General features: G+C 36.0%; 1 protein-coding gene across 3 annotated transcripts in view; it reads left to right on the top strand.

The window, feature by feature from the left end:
* The window catches only part of LOC103142014 (transmembrane protein 132B), a 238,943-nt gene that overhangs the window by 86,765 nt on the left and 136,283 nt on the right, over positions 1-15,895 (top strand). For all 3 annotated transcript variants that reach the window (XM_007557864.2, XM_016674253.1, XM_007557865.2), the window contains one exon: positions 14,524-14,939. In XM_007557864.2, coding sequence (XP_007557926.1) covers positions 14,524-14,939 — 416 coding nt within the window. The remainder of the gene's footprint in view (positions 1-14,523; positions 14,940-15,895) is intronic.

The raw sequence follows: 15,895 nt of genomic DNA, 5'->3' as shown, positions 1-15,895 counted from the left end.
ATTTTACCTTGCTGCCATTTCCCCTCGTTCCTCTATCACTTCTGTCTCCATCTATCTTATTTTACATCTGTCACTTCTCCAGAAGCGAACTCGTGTTTTTGCCCTTGGGCTGCAATGGCTGGCCAAGCCCAGTTGTTAACCAGCCACTTACACTCTTTCATCTCCACACATACACCGACTTTAAATTATGTCTGGCTGCCAGCCAAAGTTGCTAGGCAGACTTATTTACAGCCACTTCCCAACATCTGGTGGGTGTTAGCTCTCAACCTCAACGGTTGTTTAGCATCACAAAGTGGAACAAGCATCACAACCTTTATTATTAAGAATTGTGCCATTCATTTCAGAAACAAAGTAATGTTTTCTAATATTTCATTCCCACATGATTTTTCTGTTTTGCATCATTATTTCAAAGCCTCTTATGCATGGAGATGTAATAACAATTGAAAGGAAATAAATGAACCACAAATGCTGCTTTAGAAGCGTGCAACAAAGTACAATAAGAATGCATCAGTTGGTAGGAAAAAAGGAATATTATTTTTAATCAAAAACAGATGTTTATCTGCCTTTTTCATCATAGTGCATTGTAATGATAATAATGGCTACATTTATATGCATTTCTGTAATTGTATTATAAAACTAAACGTAGTGGTAAACAAATCATTTTGCTCTTAGTTATGTATGCACATGTTTTTCTCTGTCAGACTGATTGCTTGTTGTGTTAACCTATTTATTTTTTTAAAACCTGTTTGAAATAAATAAAGTGAGTTTGGATTGATGGAATAATTTCTCTAATCACTTGACTCTTATCTGAGAAAATTGCTATGTTTGGATAAGGCAGTTTCTTTTCTCTGGACTAAGTTAAGTTTCTCCTCTGAGTTCAGCCGGCTCCTTCCCTCCCTAGACAGGAAGGATTTTCAGCCTTAGCTGCTGCTCTTCTTTCTATCCGGGGAGGTTATACTGAACCTGAGGCTTCTGGGTCTTCAGCGCAGTATTTTAGCATCGCTGTGGTTTCTCTCTTTGGATTCAGGATTGAATTGTTAACATGACCACAAAATAAGATATTTAATAAGTTGGTTTTTGTTTGAACCACATGATAAAGGGAGCAAACGATTATTAGGAATTTATAAACAGCAATGCACAAAATGACAAGTATGTGGAATCGCAAAGTAAAGTGAGAATATTTTCTTAAGCTAAATGGCCTCCATGGGAAGTTTAAGGATTCCTCAAGCATACATATAATAATAATAATAATCAAAGCAACACGTCAGGTATGTTTTTGATGAGGAATTAACATTAGAACATTGCATAAAGCTCAAAGTTGATTTTACATAATACCTGCCCTTTAAATTCATATACCTTAAGAATTCATTTGAAAACATTACCAACGTCTAAGACAACAGAATAGAATGACAACTTTAAAATAAACTGCATAACTGTATGTTTCCACAATCTCATACAATGTTTAGTTTTAGCTCAATTTAGCTTTTTGTAAAGGCTTGTTGACTAAAGGGGAAAAAAAAGGGACCAAGGGGGCCACCGGTTAATTTCAAAAAACAAAGGATAAGTAGGGAAGTTAAAAAGTAAAATATAGATGGTTTATCTAACAAATTATCAGCAAAAACAGTTATTTTTCCTGCCAGAATTAAAAATGCATAGTGTTTGTCTGTCGGTCTCAGGCTGTGTAAAAAGATTGACCAACGGTTTTTGTAGAAGAAATGAGAAATATCAGAACTGCAAACAAAAACTCTGGAGCTGTAGATTAAATCTGATGCCATATTTGCCTTTTATTGCCTTTTGTCTTTCAAACAAAACTGGACTAAAATATTATGTGGAAGGTCTTATCCAGTGAATATTTGATCAGAGCTTTTTGAAAGACCTTAAAACAGTGATCTTGAAACTCTATCTGAATTTTATCCAAAATATAATTTCACAGCTATATTCATAATCATGTTCATCATAAAATGAATATCTTATCCCTAAATGGATGACCTTATATCTTTGGTTTTGATGGTTTTTATTCATTTTTATTTCATACTGGTGTTAAATTCAGGTCTTTACAAGTTCTTTCAGAAAGTGACTGGGAAATTCAAGGTCAAGGACAAAAAGACAACTATGACTGTCAGTTCTGAAATATGGTCAAAAATGTTCAATATTACAGGGTCTCTTTGCAGATTTAATTGAAAATACATGAAATGACAGGGATGAAAGGAGAAGAGGTGTTTTAAAATCACATTGTTAGAATCAAGTGTAAGTTGATGATTAATGGACTGTGGGTCACTGCGTCGTTGTGACATCAGCATAGCTGTAACCGTCCTTTATTTTAGGAACAGGCCTTTTCTTTGAAAAGTATCTTTGTTCTAGTTGTGTGAGTGTGTATATATAATAGCCTAAGTTGTGATATTTTCTTAATAGAGGGCCAAAGATGGACACAAGTAATTTTCCTCAAGTATAAGTCAAACCTCAAGTGTTTGAGATGCTAGTCCAAGTGAAGACTCGAGTCTGATGGAAATAAATGATTTCTCATCTAGTCTGCAATGTTTTACATGAAGTCATGTACTGTTTGCAATTGCTTTTTAATCTCGACATTTAATTCAACTTGCAAAGAGCAGTTTTGAGCAGCTTTAAATTATTCTGAAAATTGTGAATTGCTAATTATGTAAATGCACCGTTGTGTTCAATGAAAAGTAATGGAGCTCAACACACGTCCACTTTCAAATCAATCTGATCAGGAGAACACTTATATGACGTGTTTAGTTGGAGAAACATGTGGCCATAATTATAAAGCTATAGCAAAGATAAACAGATTGTTATGAAGGTTTAATGGCCCGAGGTCTGTGAACATCCTTGGCTAATAAATCAAGGACATCTTGTCACAGTAAAATACGTGCAGCAGTGCATCATCTGTAAGAGCTGCAGTCTGTAGCTAATACACCGACCTGCTTTCACTCCTGATTATCAGGTGATTATTGTTAATGAGACTTGAATCCTAGAATACGATTCTAAGTCACAACCTAGGATTTAAGTCCAACTTGAGTCAAAACCCAAAACTTAGTAATCTCTCCTGTTGGAAGAATTGTAGTTTCTCACTGCATGTCAAAAGAAATGATGAAAAATAGTCTTTAGCTAATTCTGGGACAATAACTTTTTTTAATTACTGTCATTTGTCTCTGTCAAATGAAAGTTTAAAAAAGGAAAATAAATCAACATTTAGTTGTCTCTGTGTGTATAAAATACCTGGGAAAGTGTATATGGACTGTAGGTAGAAATTCCCATTATGTTACCAGTAGTGTTGAATTATCCAGACATTATTTTAAACCCTGACTAATAAATTTGCTAATAACTGTTCCAGGGTAAAAGATATAAAAAAGAAAAATAAAATCATATTAACCCTACTTTTAAATTTGAATACACAAGTTTAATTTGGAAATGCATCAGGTGGAGAAATGTTTGTTTACCTCCATGAATAATGAACACACACTGTTCATTATATGGTACAGATATTGGATTAAATAAGTATAAAAGCTCATAGTGAAAACATTTTGGGGTATTTTAGTCCCTAATTATTGGACAGTCAAGCATCAATGATATCTACTATAAGTTTGACTATTATAGTTTTCACCATAATAGAAGGTAAATAAAGAAATTAGATTAACTTCACAACCATTATCACTTTGCTTAACTTTGCAAAGTTAAGCAAAGTGATAATTGCCATTCCTCATGTTTTCCCAAAAATGTTTAAAAGTCATTCTTTAGATTAAAGTGGCTGATGCGTTATGGAAGGAGTGATAAAAGATATCTTCTCTCGTCAGGCCTTAAGTTTAATTTGTATTTCTGCTGTAGAAATCAATGGATAAAAGACATGAAATGAAGGATAAACAGGAATGAAAGCCAGTTGATGGAAAGGGATGAGAGAGAGGCATGTTGACAAGGAAAAGAAAGCCAGATAAAGAGTCCCAGGGCAACAGAGCTAAAAGATGCAAGCTAAACTGAGGAGAAATGTGAAAAAGCCTGATACTGATAAAGACTCAGGAAACGGGGGGGAAGGCAAGGAGGGAGGAGACTGTCAAAAGTGTAATAATCCTTCTCTGATCGGAGAATCAGATTACTTGCACTAGATTCCTGTAATTAACTGTTGAACATTAATCAGGTTGGACTAATCAGATTAGAGCTGTAAACAGATTAATGAAGGATTACAAGGGCATGCTGTGCTAAGAAGTCATTTTTTTCATATGATGAGGTAAAATGTCTGTCAAGCTTCCATCAAGCTGTCTTACCTTTTAAAAAGGAAGGAACCAGAGGACATAAAGGGCAATGTTTGTCTGTGTTTAGTCGATAAGTTGTGTTTTTGTAAACCAGAGTCTTAAAAATTCCTATTGACAAATTAGTAATAAAATAAAATTGTGATTAAAATAAAACGAAATAATTTTCTTATCATATTCTTTCGATGTAATCAAAGATTTATAACCCATATTTTTCTTTAACACAAGCACAGATGAATTGAAATCCTGTATCTTACAAAGGAAATAAGAAATATTGAATTCCATCTCCATCCAGTCTTAAGCCTAGCTCACAATTTCTCCATGTTTGACAACAGGAAAAAAAAAAATACGTGTCTCCTGTGGAGACGGAAGAAAATTGGTTTTGTTCTTGCAAGCCGGTAGCCATGTTAACGTAACATTTAAGTGATCCTTAACCTTTTAAATAAAGTCCTATCACAGCAGCACGAAGCAGTGGTGGCATTTTGTTCAAGTGGAAATCAATAGTCTGCAATTAGATGCTGTCAACGGAGAATGTGCCACACTACAACACAATGTAGCATTACAGAGATATTTATTTTAAAAGTAACCTGTGAGAGTGTTGGTGCAAATGAAATTTCTGAGCACATCTCACTCCATTTGCATCACATCAAGTAGGAATTTACCTATGGGCTTAACATCCTCAGGAAGAAGTGAACTGACATTTGCTTCATTTCTGCTCTTTTTGAGAAATGTCTTGACAAGACTTAACTGTTTGAAAATCTGCTTACTCGTTTGTAGTTATTCACATTTAGAGTTGCATTTAGCTTGTTAGCTAAATTAAAGAGTTTATTTTAAAATAATTCTACAATTTCGTTAAGGGAAAAAAGATAAATAATTATAATAAAATGTAATAATAATGTAATAAATTCAAGGTATGAACAACATGGACACCTGGGTCTTGACAAATGTGACCAAAGATGTAATGATTTTTTGCAATGTCATCTTGTATTCAGGTTCTCTCAATTATCTGGAAATGTGTCGTTTTAATGAGATTGAACTTCATTTTACATTGTGCATGTAATGAACAAATATAAAGCAGTATAATTGTAAAATGGACAAATAAATGACACAAAATCATTAGTTTGAAAATTGTGTAAGATGAACAATTCTACAAATGAAAATCTAAAAGTGACTCATTCATTGGTACTTTTAGTCAGTTGTGTTGGAGCTAGAATTGTTCTCGCTCGTGCCACCAAACCATTCCTTTTCAGCACCTCAAATGCTCTATGTCCTTACTGCAGATTGCTTGTGTGCATGTTTTTTTTTTTTCTTTTCTTTTTTTCTTTGAAGAGCAGATGTCTAATGAGTGATTTAAAACCCGGTGTTAACCTTTTTGGTAAGGCATGCTAGGTTGACGACACAATTATCTTTTTATCACTTTCAATTTGAGCTAATAAAATAATACCTTCAGCGGATGTTCTCTTCTGTGCGCTCCTTCACGTTTTGGTTCAGATTTTGTCCTCTTTTTCTTCCACTCCTTCACTGTCCTATCCACCTTTATCCATTTCTTTTTGCACAGCCCCTCTCAACATTTATCTCCATTAAGTCTTGTCTTGTCCTTCTGCCTTACTTGCTCTCAGTACTCGTATTCCCTTTCCTACCCACTCTTCTAGTTCTTTGTCCTTAAGCCCTTCCTCACTCCTTGTCTGTCCCTGTCATGTTCAGTCTTACTTTTTCCATTTTTTATTTTCCTGCCCTTTCTCTCCCCTTTACTTTTCAAGGTCTGCCTCTATTTTTACTCTTCCTCCCATTTAAACTTAACTTCTGGAGATCATCAATATTGCAGGATAATTTCTTCCTTTGCAAATAATCTTTTGTCCTGTATGCTACAAAGCGTACTGCTTTGTTTCTCCTCCTCTAAGTCGGTTGAAGCAGGAAGTCTTTCAGCTCTATAAGCAGCTTTTATAAGTTGGTCGACTAGCTGTGGATCACTGGAGGATGGAAGTGAACGATAACAAGGACCAGTGGATTTATCACTGGACCAAATTCACACTTACCAGAGTGCTGGTTGAAAGATGTTTATTCAGATCTCTATGATTGGTGACAATCTATAGAGTTTGATGCGCTAAATCCTTTCAAAGTAGTGCCGATCACGTCATCAAGATAACGTTCTTCATGCTTTGAGAATAACCTTTTTATTTTCATATCCGGTTTACAATTAGTCCTAGCGTTTAGAAGAAGTGTTGGTCAAAGGATTGTGTTTTTTTTAGACCCAAAAATTTGTAAGTCTGGAAAACATTTTTTTATTTGGAAACTGCCCAAAATGATTCAAAGCGTCCAGCATCCGGCTCACTGGAGTCAGAGGATGTCTGTAAGCCACCAATAGTTCTGCACATCCTGCACCGTGCTCCTCTGTTTCTGCATGTGCTGCTCGACTTCCTCTCTGAGAGCCCTTTCCTTTATTTGTTCCAGTTTCTCCCTCAGTTGTAGGATGACCATTTGAAATTGCTCTTCACACTTCTCTGCTGGTACAGATTGTACCAGTTGCACACAAAAAGACCTTATGTCTCGAGTTCCAGCGACAGAATTCAAACTGTTTTCAAAGTTCTTATTTCAACGTCATATTATCTCCCTACTGGGAGTTTCATATAAATTTTACTCAACAGAAATGTCACAGAACCTTTCAGAGGTTTAAATACTCACTGATTTTGTCATGCTAACCCTTTAGATGCCCGAATTTATATCCAATTGTACATTGATTATTTACATAATGTTTAATCTTGCCGTGTTAATTTTTATAGATATTGCTGTTGCTGAAACAAGACTAAACTGAGCCAAAAGGTTTTGGTTTGGTGTTGTCTGACCTTTGTTCTACATGTTTTCTGTGTCCCCTACATCACTTGCTGCAAACTGTAAATGGGCTCCTATTATTATAATTTTTTTCCAACATTGACTTTGTTCTTGTCACAAGAGCGATCTGTGAGGGTGATTTCTTGCATACAGAGATTTGAATATATGTGCATGACACAAAACTTTTGCTTATGCATCACTATTAATATACAAAAATGAAGACAGGTGGTGGATTTAAAAGAAGTCACAGCACTGAAAAACAACTGTTCTATGAAATTACTTGGAACATAACATCCTCAACTGATAAAATAAAAAAAATATGTTATCCGTGGAAAGAAAAGAAAAACATAAAATTCATCTTATTCACTTCAACAAGAAGTTTTATTTTTGAACTTCTGTAAATCTGTTTCAACCATTCAGGAAATGACAAGGAAACTTTTAAATGAATATGACATTTTCCAGATGCCTGTCTTCTTTTACATCCTGTCTCTTTCCTCCATACACTTAGAAATAGACTCGCAAACAGAGTCGGCTGACGTAGGCCAATGATTTGTTTTGTATGAAGGAAATATCTAGCAGTGGCATGGCATCTTTTCTGTTCGTTAGGCACTCCTTTTGAAAAAAATATCATTCTACAGACCAAAGGGAAATAGCTGGGTGGGTTTAAAGACAAGCTGAAGCCTGTGAAGCCATATATAAAGATGCAAAGAAAAATATAAGAAAAAACTTGTTTTGATATAATACGAAAAGGGAGAAACTGGATCCAACCCAGCATGTTGGAAAAGCTGTGATGGGGGTTAGGAACAGAGGAGCAAAGTGTTGGTCAGAGCATAGCTTGGGAGATGTGAATTCTTTGACCCAGTGACAAGGACATAAATCAAAACCCGGTGAAAATACATGTGGCAGTATTGGGAATTTTGAAACATGGGGTAGGCAAAATCCAATAGGTAACTCTTAGACAAAAAAAAAAAAAGAAAACAAAATCAATCACTGTAAGAAAACCTTTTTTTCAGAAGACCATTATTCAGAAATTTAAGTTAAGTTAGGAAGCCTCAAACCGCTAAGCTCTGATTTACTCAAACAGTGATGCAAAAAAAAAGATCATTCCTATGATTTCCAATGGTGGTTGAATTTTAAACCAGCTAACATGTAAATAAATACAAAGATGTTTAAGTTCTCCGTGTACCGAGAGATTAGTTACCTTTTTGCACACATAGTTCTGTGCACTCTGTCTGACAAATATGCAAAATATTTCATGTGATGCTCAATATAATCAATTGGTCCCGTTTCTCCTCTCTGGAGGATACAGATGAAACAGTGTTTTCTTTCAGATGTAGAAAATCGAACAGCACTTGGAAGGGAAGCATTGGACGGATTATCTCAAGAACTCATTGAAACTCCTTAGTCAGCATCTCCACATTAACCAGCTGTTGAATTGCTCAAGAGCTGATGGTAGTCTCCACCAGTTTATTTTTTTTTATCTTTCCATTACTGCATTGGGTGCTGAAGTAGACATTAAACAAATTAATCATAATATCTGGCAGAAGACCCACAGCTTTGTCATATGGATTAAAGAATGGTAACCATAAGTCTGATAATACTCCTGTTTCGTACCTTTATTTGCACAACTCTTCCACAACAGCTGTGCTTATCTTTATTAAGAGTTTGCTTAAAAATCATAAGTGGAAGATTAAAAAAAAAGACATAACTTTAATTTTCTGCAACAAGAGATAAAATGTGTGGAATTTAAAAACAATATGTTAAGACTTTAGATTTTAATTCACTGTTCATTTTTTTTAAATTTAAATTATGTTTTCATCACAAAATCAACAAGTGCTGGTTTACTCATACGGATTTCAAACTCTTAAACTTTCTTTCACTTTAAGGGGAGGAGAGTGCAGTCCCTTGTTTCTTCATTTTATTTTGCACCTCCACTAGTTTATCTGTAATGTTATGTCCACCAAATCTGAAATCTTTTAAATTCTGATATATCTTTTTATTAAATTTCAAACATGCACGTATTTTTTGATTCATTTGTGGCTCCCGCTGCTCAATCTGGGAGCACATTTTGACAACATCAGAGTCACCTTTTTCATTACATGCGTTTTTGATGTTACTCTGGATGAACTAAAGCCCAACTCAGTGGGTGTGAAATAAAGGCGGTGCTCATTTGAAATATTAGGTTTCCCCTTTTAATGCAGAAAAAAATACAATTAGCACCTGAAAGAAAAGCCTGGGCAGAATTATAGCAAGCCAGACAATGGAAGAATGAGAGCCCACCAAAATAAACTCTCATGATGAATGTACTGCTCAGAAATAGAAACCTCATCCGTCTTTCATCTTATCTCTTCTCACTAGTTTTTCCTTTCTTTCCTTCTGTCTTTCTTTCTCTTTCTTTGTTCCGTGATTCAAAAAAAAAAACCCATCTCGGATAGACTGCCATCTTTGAAACTAATAGTGTTCATACTTCACCAAAACATCATCTGTGATGGATTTATTTTCTAGACTGTCACAGCACGCAAAACCAAACTGCTGCTTTGAACTTTCCCTGTCAAACACTTTTCAAATCTGAACATTTTAAGTGTAGATCAACGCTCTGTTTTTTGTTTGTTTGTTTATTTTTTGGTTGTTTGTTGTCCTCTTTCTCATGCTTAGACTACCTTTGCTCGATAAGGAGAATTTGCAGGGAATGGAACAAAAAAAGACAAAAAACATTTTTAGAGTTGGCAAACTAAACTGTAAAAAGGGATTTTACAAAGTGGCTTGAAAGTAACTGATGAAGATGGTATGTTTTTTTTTACACCTTTTTTTACATAATCAATTAAATAAAGGAAAAAAAAAACAATTACTGGAAAGAAAATCTATATAAACAATACATGTTTATACATATACGTAGACAAATTGGACTATATAACTGAACACCATTTTACATAGCACATTTAGGGTTAGAAAAACTCAAATTTCAAAACATTCATAATTCATGAGCACAAAATCATCAAACAACTTAATGTCATTTACATCTTTGTTCAAGTTTGGCATTTTAGAGGTGATATGAATATATTACTCTGTCTGAATCCTAACTCACTGATTTCAATATATCTGTAACCTGAGACTTTTCTACCATAAAGAATTTGTTTGTGAGCTTGTAATGTATTGTTCCAGAGATATTTCGTTACGTTCCTCTTTACAGAATGCTGATTTTACACCCTTGAATCAGACGCATCGAGAACAATCCTGAATGTGTGTAAATGTGTGTATCGCTTTAATAAAATGTCATATTAATGACTTTAATATGATCTAATATCTTACCAACACAATATCAAGCAACACTGATGCTATTATCACATCTTGGTATCTTTCCTCCCGACTAAGACCCATCTGGCTTTACTCTTGCTGTCTTTCTTTCTTTCTCTTCCTGTCCTGCACGCTTCAGTGTGTTTTGATTACTGGCCGGGTGTGAGCGTGTCTGCACTTGGAAATAGAGCAGGATGGGCATTTTTTTGGGGGGAAAGAAGGATCACAGATGGGCCTTGTCAAATCTCTGTACATCTGGCTTTATTCCTGTCCAATTTCGCCCTCACACACACGCACACACACACACACGCAGTCACTCTCTCTCACACACTTTCAGGTTTATGTTCAGTAAACTTTCTTGATTGTGAGCAACCTTCCAAAAGAACACATATGCGCGCTTTCAGACTTTTAAATGTCTAGCAGACGCATTTTTATGCATGCATGTTCAGGAGGACTGGAGTGCTCAGAAATCCACTTGGACACACACAGTCAGTGAGTCTGTGTGTGCAGCAGGGCACAGCGGGTATGGACTCCTGTTGTGTTTTGTGGTTGCCAAAGTAATGATGCCAGAGAAACTGGACTTTGCCAGTTTTAATTGTAGCCAAAGACATACCATTGTAAGGATGATAGAGTGCCAACTCTGAATTGTAACACAGCGCCCCCTATTGAGCCAGTGGCTGTAGTGACTGTGAATATTTCAGTTTCCTTCAATGTAGATTATTAATAAATACAGAGTTAAAAAAGTAGCACTTGTTTTTATGAATTAACGCTTTCTCTTACATTTGTGAAATGCAATCAATAATCATAGTAAAAATTCCTTTGATTTTTTTTTTCCAGACAAAAATAGCTGAAAATGAATAAACATTAATAAAACGTTAATAAATGAAAACGATGTATAGTATTTCATCGTGTTTTAGACTCTATCCAAGGGTCAAGTTGTGCCTGCATGGAAAAGCTCTGCATGTGTGTGTCAGGTGCTCAAGGTCTCTGTGCAGGACTCTGACATATGCTTCAGAGGATTCCTGTGGATACAGAAACATCCATGCAGACACCTCAAGGACACCCATAATGATGGAAAATGAATGAGGGAAGAAAACACAGAGCTTGCGAAACCTAATGTGCTTATGGGTTGTGACCACATGATCTATGGCCTGTGATTATTTTAAGCCTCACATGAAAATGTTTCAGCCTCTGGGGATGATGTTCTCTTCAACCAAAAGTAGCAGCAGGTATGTGTCTGTATAACAATGACTTCAAAAAGATTTGCAAAACTAGTCTCCAAAGTTTTGGGATCATTGAGCTGCTATGTTTCCAAAGAATAAAATGAAGTCAGATCCCATGATAACATGAAAAGTATATTTTATGGAAATCTTTCATATATAGAATAGAATAGAATATAAAAAAAATTAGAAATATCCTTTGTCACTCGGTGGGGATTTGAGGAGTACCAGCAGCAGAGTGACAGGCAAGTGGAAGCATACAGATTCACACAATAGTGAAAATATAAAAACAAAAACAGTAGACTATACAGTAAGACTAAATTTACAGCATAAGAAAAACATCTGTACAGTTAAGATTTAAGGAATGAATGGGATGACTTAAGATTTTTGGTAACACTTTATTTGAAGGAGTGTGCATAAGACTGATATGACACTGTCATAAACATGACATAACACCTGTCATGAATATAAAGAATTCTTTATGAATTTTGATGACAGTTGTCATGAAGTGTCGTTCGGTAAATAATGACACTTTTAATGCACAGTTGCTCTAAAAGTTGCACTAAAAGTCAATTAAAAGTGCCAACTTTGCATGATTTTGTAAATAATGACAATTTAATGCAAAGTTGGCATCTTTAATAGACAGTCATCTTAATGTTCAGTCAAAACTTTTATTTATGCACTGCTTCAAATCCATTTACTAAGACTGTGGACTGGAGTGTAATTTTTGGTGAGTCATGTGCAGCCACCTCGTGTTACATAGAAATGCCAAAACCACCACCAGTTATCCAAATTGACATCTTTGAGCAAATTTTCACAGACATTTTACCATCTTTTTCTCTCTCTCACCCTGTACTTGTTTCCTACTTCCTGTGGGTCTGTCGTCTTTCCCCTATTCTGTTGCTTGCTTGCAGTCTGACGTTCCTTCTGCTTGTCTCCTCAACTTTAAACTTATCCCTCCGTGCCCAGGCACCATAACCAAAAAACCTGCTTACTCATTTTTACACAGAGGTAGCGGTTTATTCCGCTGCTCTTGTTTTTGTGAAGTCGCCTCAGTATGAATTGCCCCAGACAGCGCTCCTCTGTCCCACCCTCATTATATTTTCACACTCTGCTTCCCAAGGACACATGCAATTTCCATCACAAACTTTTCATTCTGCATGTGCATTTTCTTTGTTTCACTACAGTTGGAGTAGAAACTTCATTTCTGTTCATTATCTAAGAAGATAATAGATTTACAATGTCAAATAAGTGTTGAAAACATTTAAATCTCTTCTTACAGTATATTGAATTATTATAAATTCCAGGCGTGCAGCCATTCATTTTAATACAAATTCCTACATTTACACTTAACCTAAGTTTTTTTTCTTCTGTGTTTAATCACCAGTGTTTGATGTAGCTGTATGAAGTGGTTTGGAGCTGTGTCAGCTGACAGACACAGGTGTAGATAAACCACAGTACTGCAGCACAATCACGTAACCTATTCTTTGTCATCGGCTTCGTATTATTATAGTAGTTGCCCATAAACCATTTATAAAATAGTTTGCTTTTAGCATTTTAGAGAAGAGTAATAAAGCTCATTGCACCTGTTATTCAGTTTTTCACACCTACATTTTCTATTTTGTAGCATTGAGTAACTCTGTAGAGCTAAAGGATTTACTTGTTTTGTCATTTTTTTTTATCTATAAATATGCAGAGCAGTCGACATTTCTAACATTACAAGAGAGAAACAGGCCTGGAAATGTCCGTTTTACCCAGACACTTCCATGCCTTACTGCCAGGTTTAAAAATGCATCACCTTAATAATATGAAGATCATTCTATACGTTTGGGTTTGGCAATTAGGCGCCAACCTCACAACGGCATGTTTCTGCTGCTCAACATGTGAGGGTCTGACGCAAATCTGACAATTTGTGTTCTAGCATTGCCATTGAAATAGGAGACGAATCCTGGAGTGGTGAAGGGGTTGAAAAGTAGCAGACAGGAGACAGAGAGAAGTAGCAGCGGGACTAAATGACAACGGGAACATACAGATTAAATATGCAACAAAAATTGATACAGCACATCTGTGAGGATCACATGTGAAACTGCGGCACAGTTGGAGTTGCCAGAACTAGCTTGAAGGCACCTCAGTTTTATACTACAGGAGAAGAATCCCCCTTTTGTGGAGTAAAGCTGCCATGGCTGTGCTAAACAGACACTCAGTCTGTTTAGCAAAGAATAACAGACAAACCTACAATTCTTTTTTACACTCAAATCAAAACAGTCGCTTTTCTATTAGTGATTAATTTTGCAGTACTAGTGAATGTACTTTGATGGAAACATGTCCTAAAAATTGCATTTAATTCCTTTTTTCAACATGATTAAAATGGAAAAAAGACAAAGAATACACACTGAAGTGTACAAAAATCAGATTTCAGTAAAATGAAAAAAACAAACAGGCAATATGTCATTTTTATATATGAGGGGCCATTGCTCATAGAATTGGTGTTAAAACTAGTCATGCTTTGATGCAAGCTGTGATGTTTAGTCGATACCTCATGGACACAACTGTGAGCTTGTGTTTGTATCAAAATGTCTCTGTGATGGAAAAAGTGTTAAAGACGCTCCATACATTATGGCCTTTGTGTGTGTCAGTGAGTGGAGATGCTTGTGTGAAAGAAGCTGATACATGTGTGCATGTGTTTATGTCAGAGTGTGAATAAACTAAAAATTCATTGCAATGGTCATTAAGGATGGATTTATGCAATGTCAATTTAATGTGAATAAATTATTTTCTGCTCTGCTGAACAAAGAACACACAAAGCCAGGTTCTACCAACACCTTTAAGTACAATAATGGTCAAATTATTATTTGACCTTTTGATGCTGTTCCTCTCTTCTGTTTTTTTAACTTTCGTCCTCTGTCAATTTTTCTCTTCAGTGTCTGACAGCTCGTTAGGAGCAGCAGGGGGTGGACCGGGCGCAGGGCCGGACTTTTCCCAGCCTCGTTTCTCCTCTTCCCTCCCGACCTATCTCCCAGTCCAATGTCAGCTAAGCGGCACTGACTCTGCCTTCTTTCTGCGGGAAGCTAATCAGGAGGTCATGCGAAATGGCAGCCTGTCATCGCGGACTGAGCCGTTCTTTCTTCACCAGCTGGAGCCAGGCGTTGCTCCACAGTCCCAGCCAAGTGTCAATTGCAGCTATGGAAATCTGAGCATTGAGCAAATGATCCCAACGGAGCTCCTTCAAGGTCCTCAGCCACATTTGCTGACCTCAGTCAGTCAGGTGACGACAAACTGGAGGATCAAAGGTCAAGTGGTGGTCCCTAAAGTGGGATCAACAAGACCATGGATACAGGTACATCCCAATTGGTTTTATCACTTCTTTGGTTTTTGCATTTGTCACAGCTCGTATTTATGAAGACAAAAGTTTTGTTTTAAAAATGTTTTTTTCTTAAAAAATTCAGAACAAGTTGTACATTAATAGAGAACATAATTTTCTGAGTTCTCTCTACAAGTAATATTTGCAAATTTTAGGTATTGCATGTACTATCCAGGAATTTCTTTGCTTAAAAAAAATTACTTTTGTGATAAGACTGAGAAAAGGATTTTTACTAAATCCCTTACCTCCGGTTGAATCTCAAATTTGGCCAATCAGTAAACAGAAGAAACGTGAACAATGGCATCACCTATCTGCGCCGTTTTACAATTTTAGTCTGCCTACGATTGTAGGTCGGCAATGGCAGTAGAGGAAGTGAATGCAGCCGTTCGGTCTGTGTTGGCCACGCTTCCAAATATTGAATCAACACTGCCATCTTGTTCGGCTCAACGTCGAACTGGCTCATTGCGTACGTCATAGCTGTTTATCCTATTACCCAATCAGTTATATAGCTGATTGGGTAATTGATTCACCCAATCAATTAGTGATTGGGTGAAATTTAAAACTTAAATTTCAGCAAACAATTGTTTCTCAAGAGCTGGGGGTCCAGACCCTTTGTGCAAAACAAAAGCGTAGAACCAGTGGTTTGTTTTTACCACACTACTTCATTCCTGGGTATCTTAAGGTGTTACCTTGATAATTAATTCAGCAGTTCACTGATTTTAAAATTGTTCCCATGGAAACTGAACACTTATCAAAGAAATTGCCCCTTCAGTTCTGATTCCAGCGATGTAAACATACTTGATTTCGTAAAAGCATATATCCATTCTGTATGAACTATCAGTCCTGCAGCAGATGCTTTTTTATGCTTCTGAAGGAAAACCAACAATATAAACAAATACAACATGGTGAAAAATGTAACTCCAGGTATAATT

The sequence above is a fragment of the Poecilia formosa genome, unplaced genomic scaffold (genome assembly GCF_000485575.1).
Source record: "Poecilia formosa unplaced genomic scaffold, Poecilia_formosa-5.1.2 Scaffold92, whole genome shotgun sequence".
NCBI classification, from domain to species: Eukaryota; Metazoa; Chordata; class Actinopteri; order Cyprinodontiformes; family Poeciliidae; genus Poecilia; species Poecilia formosa.
This window is presented reverse-complemented; position numbering and strand designations above follow the sequence as displayed.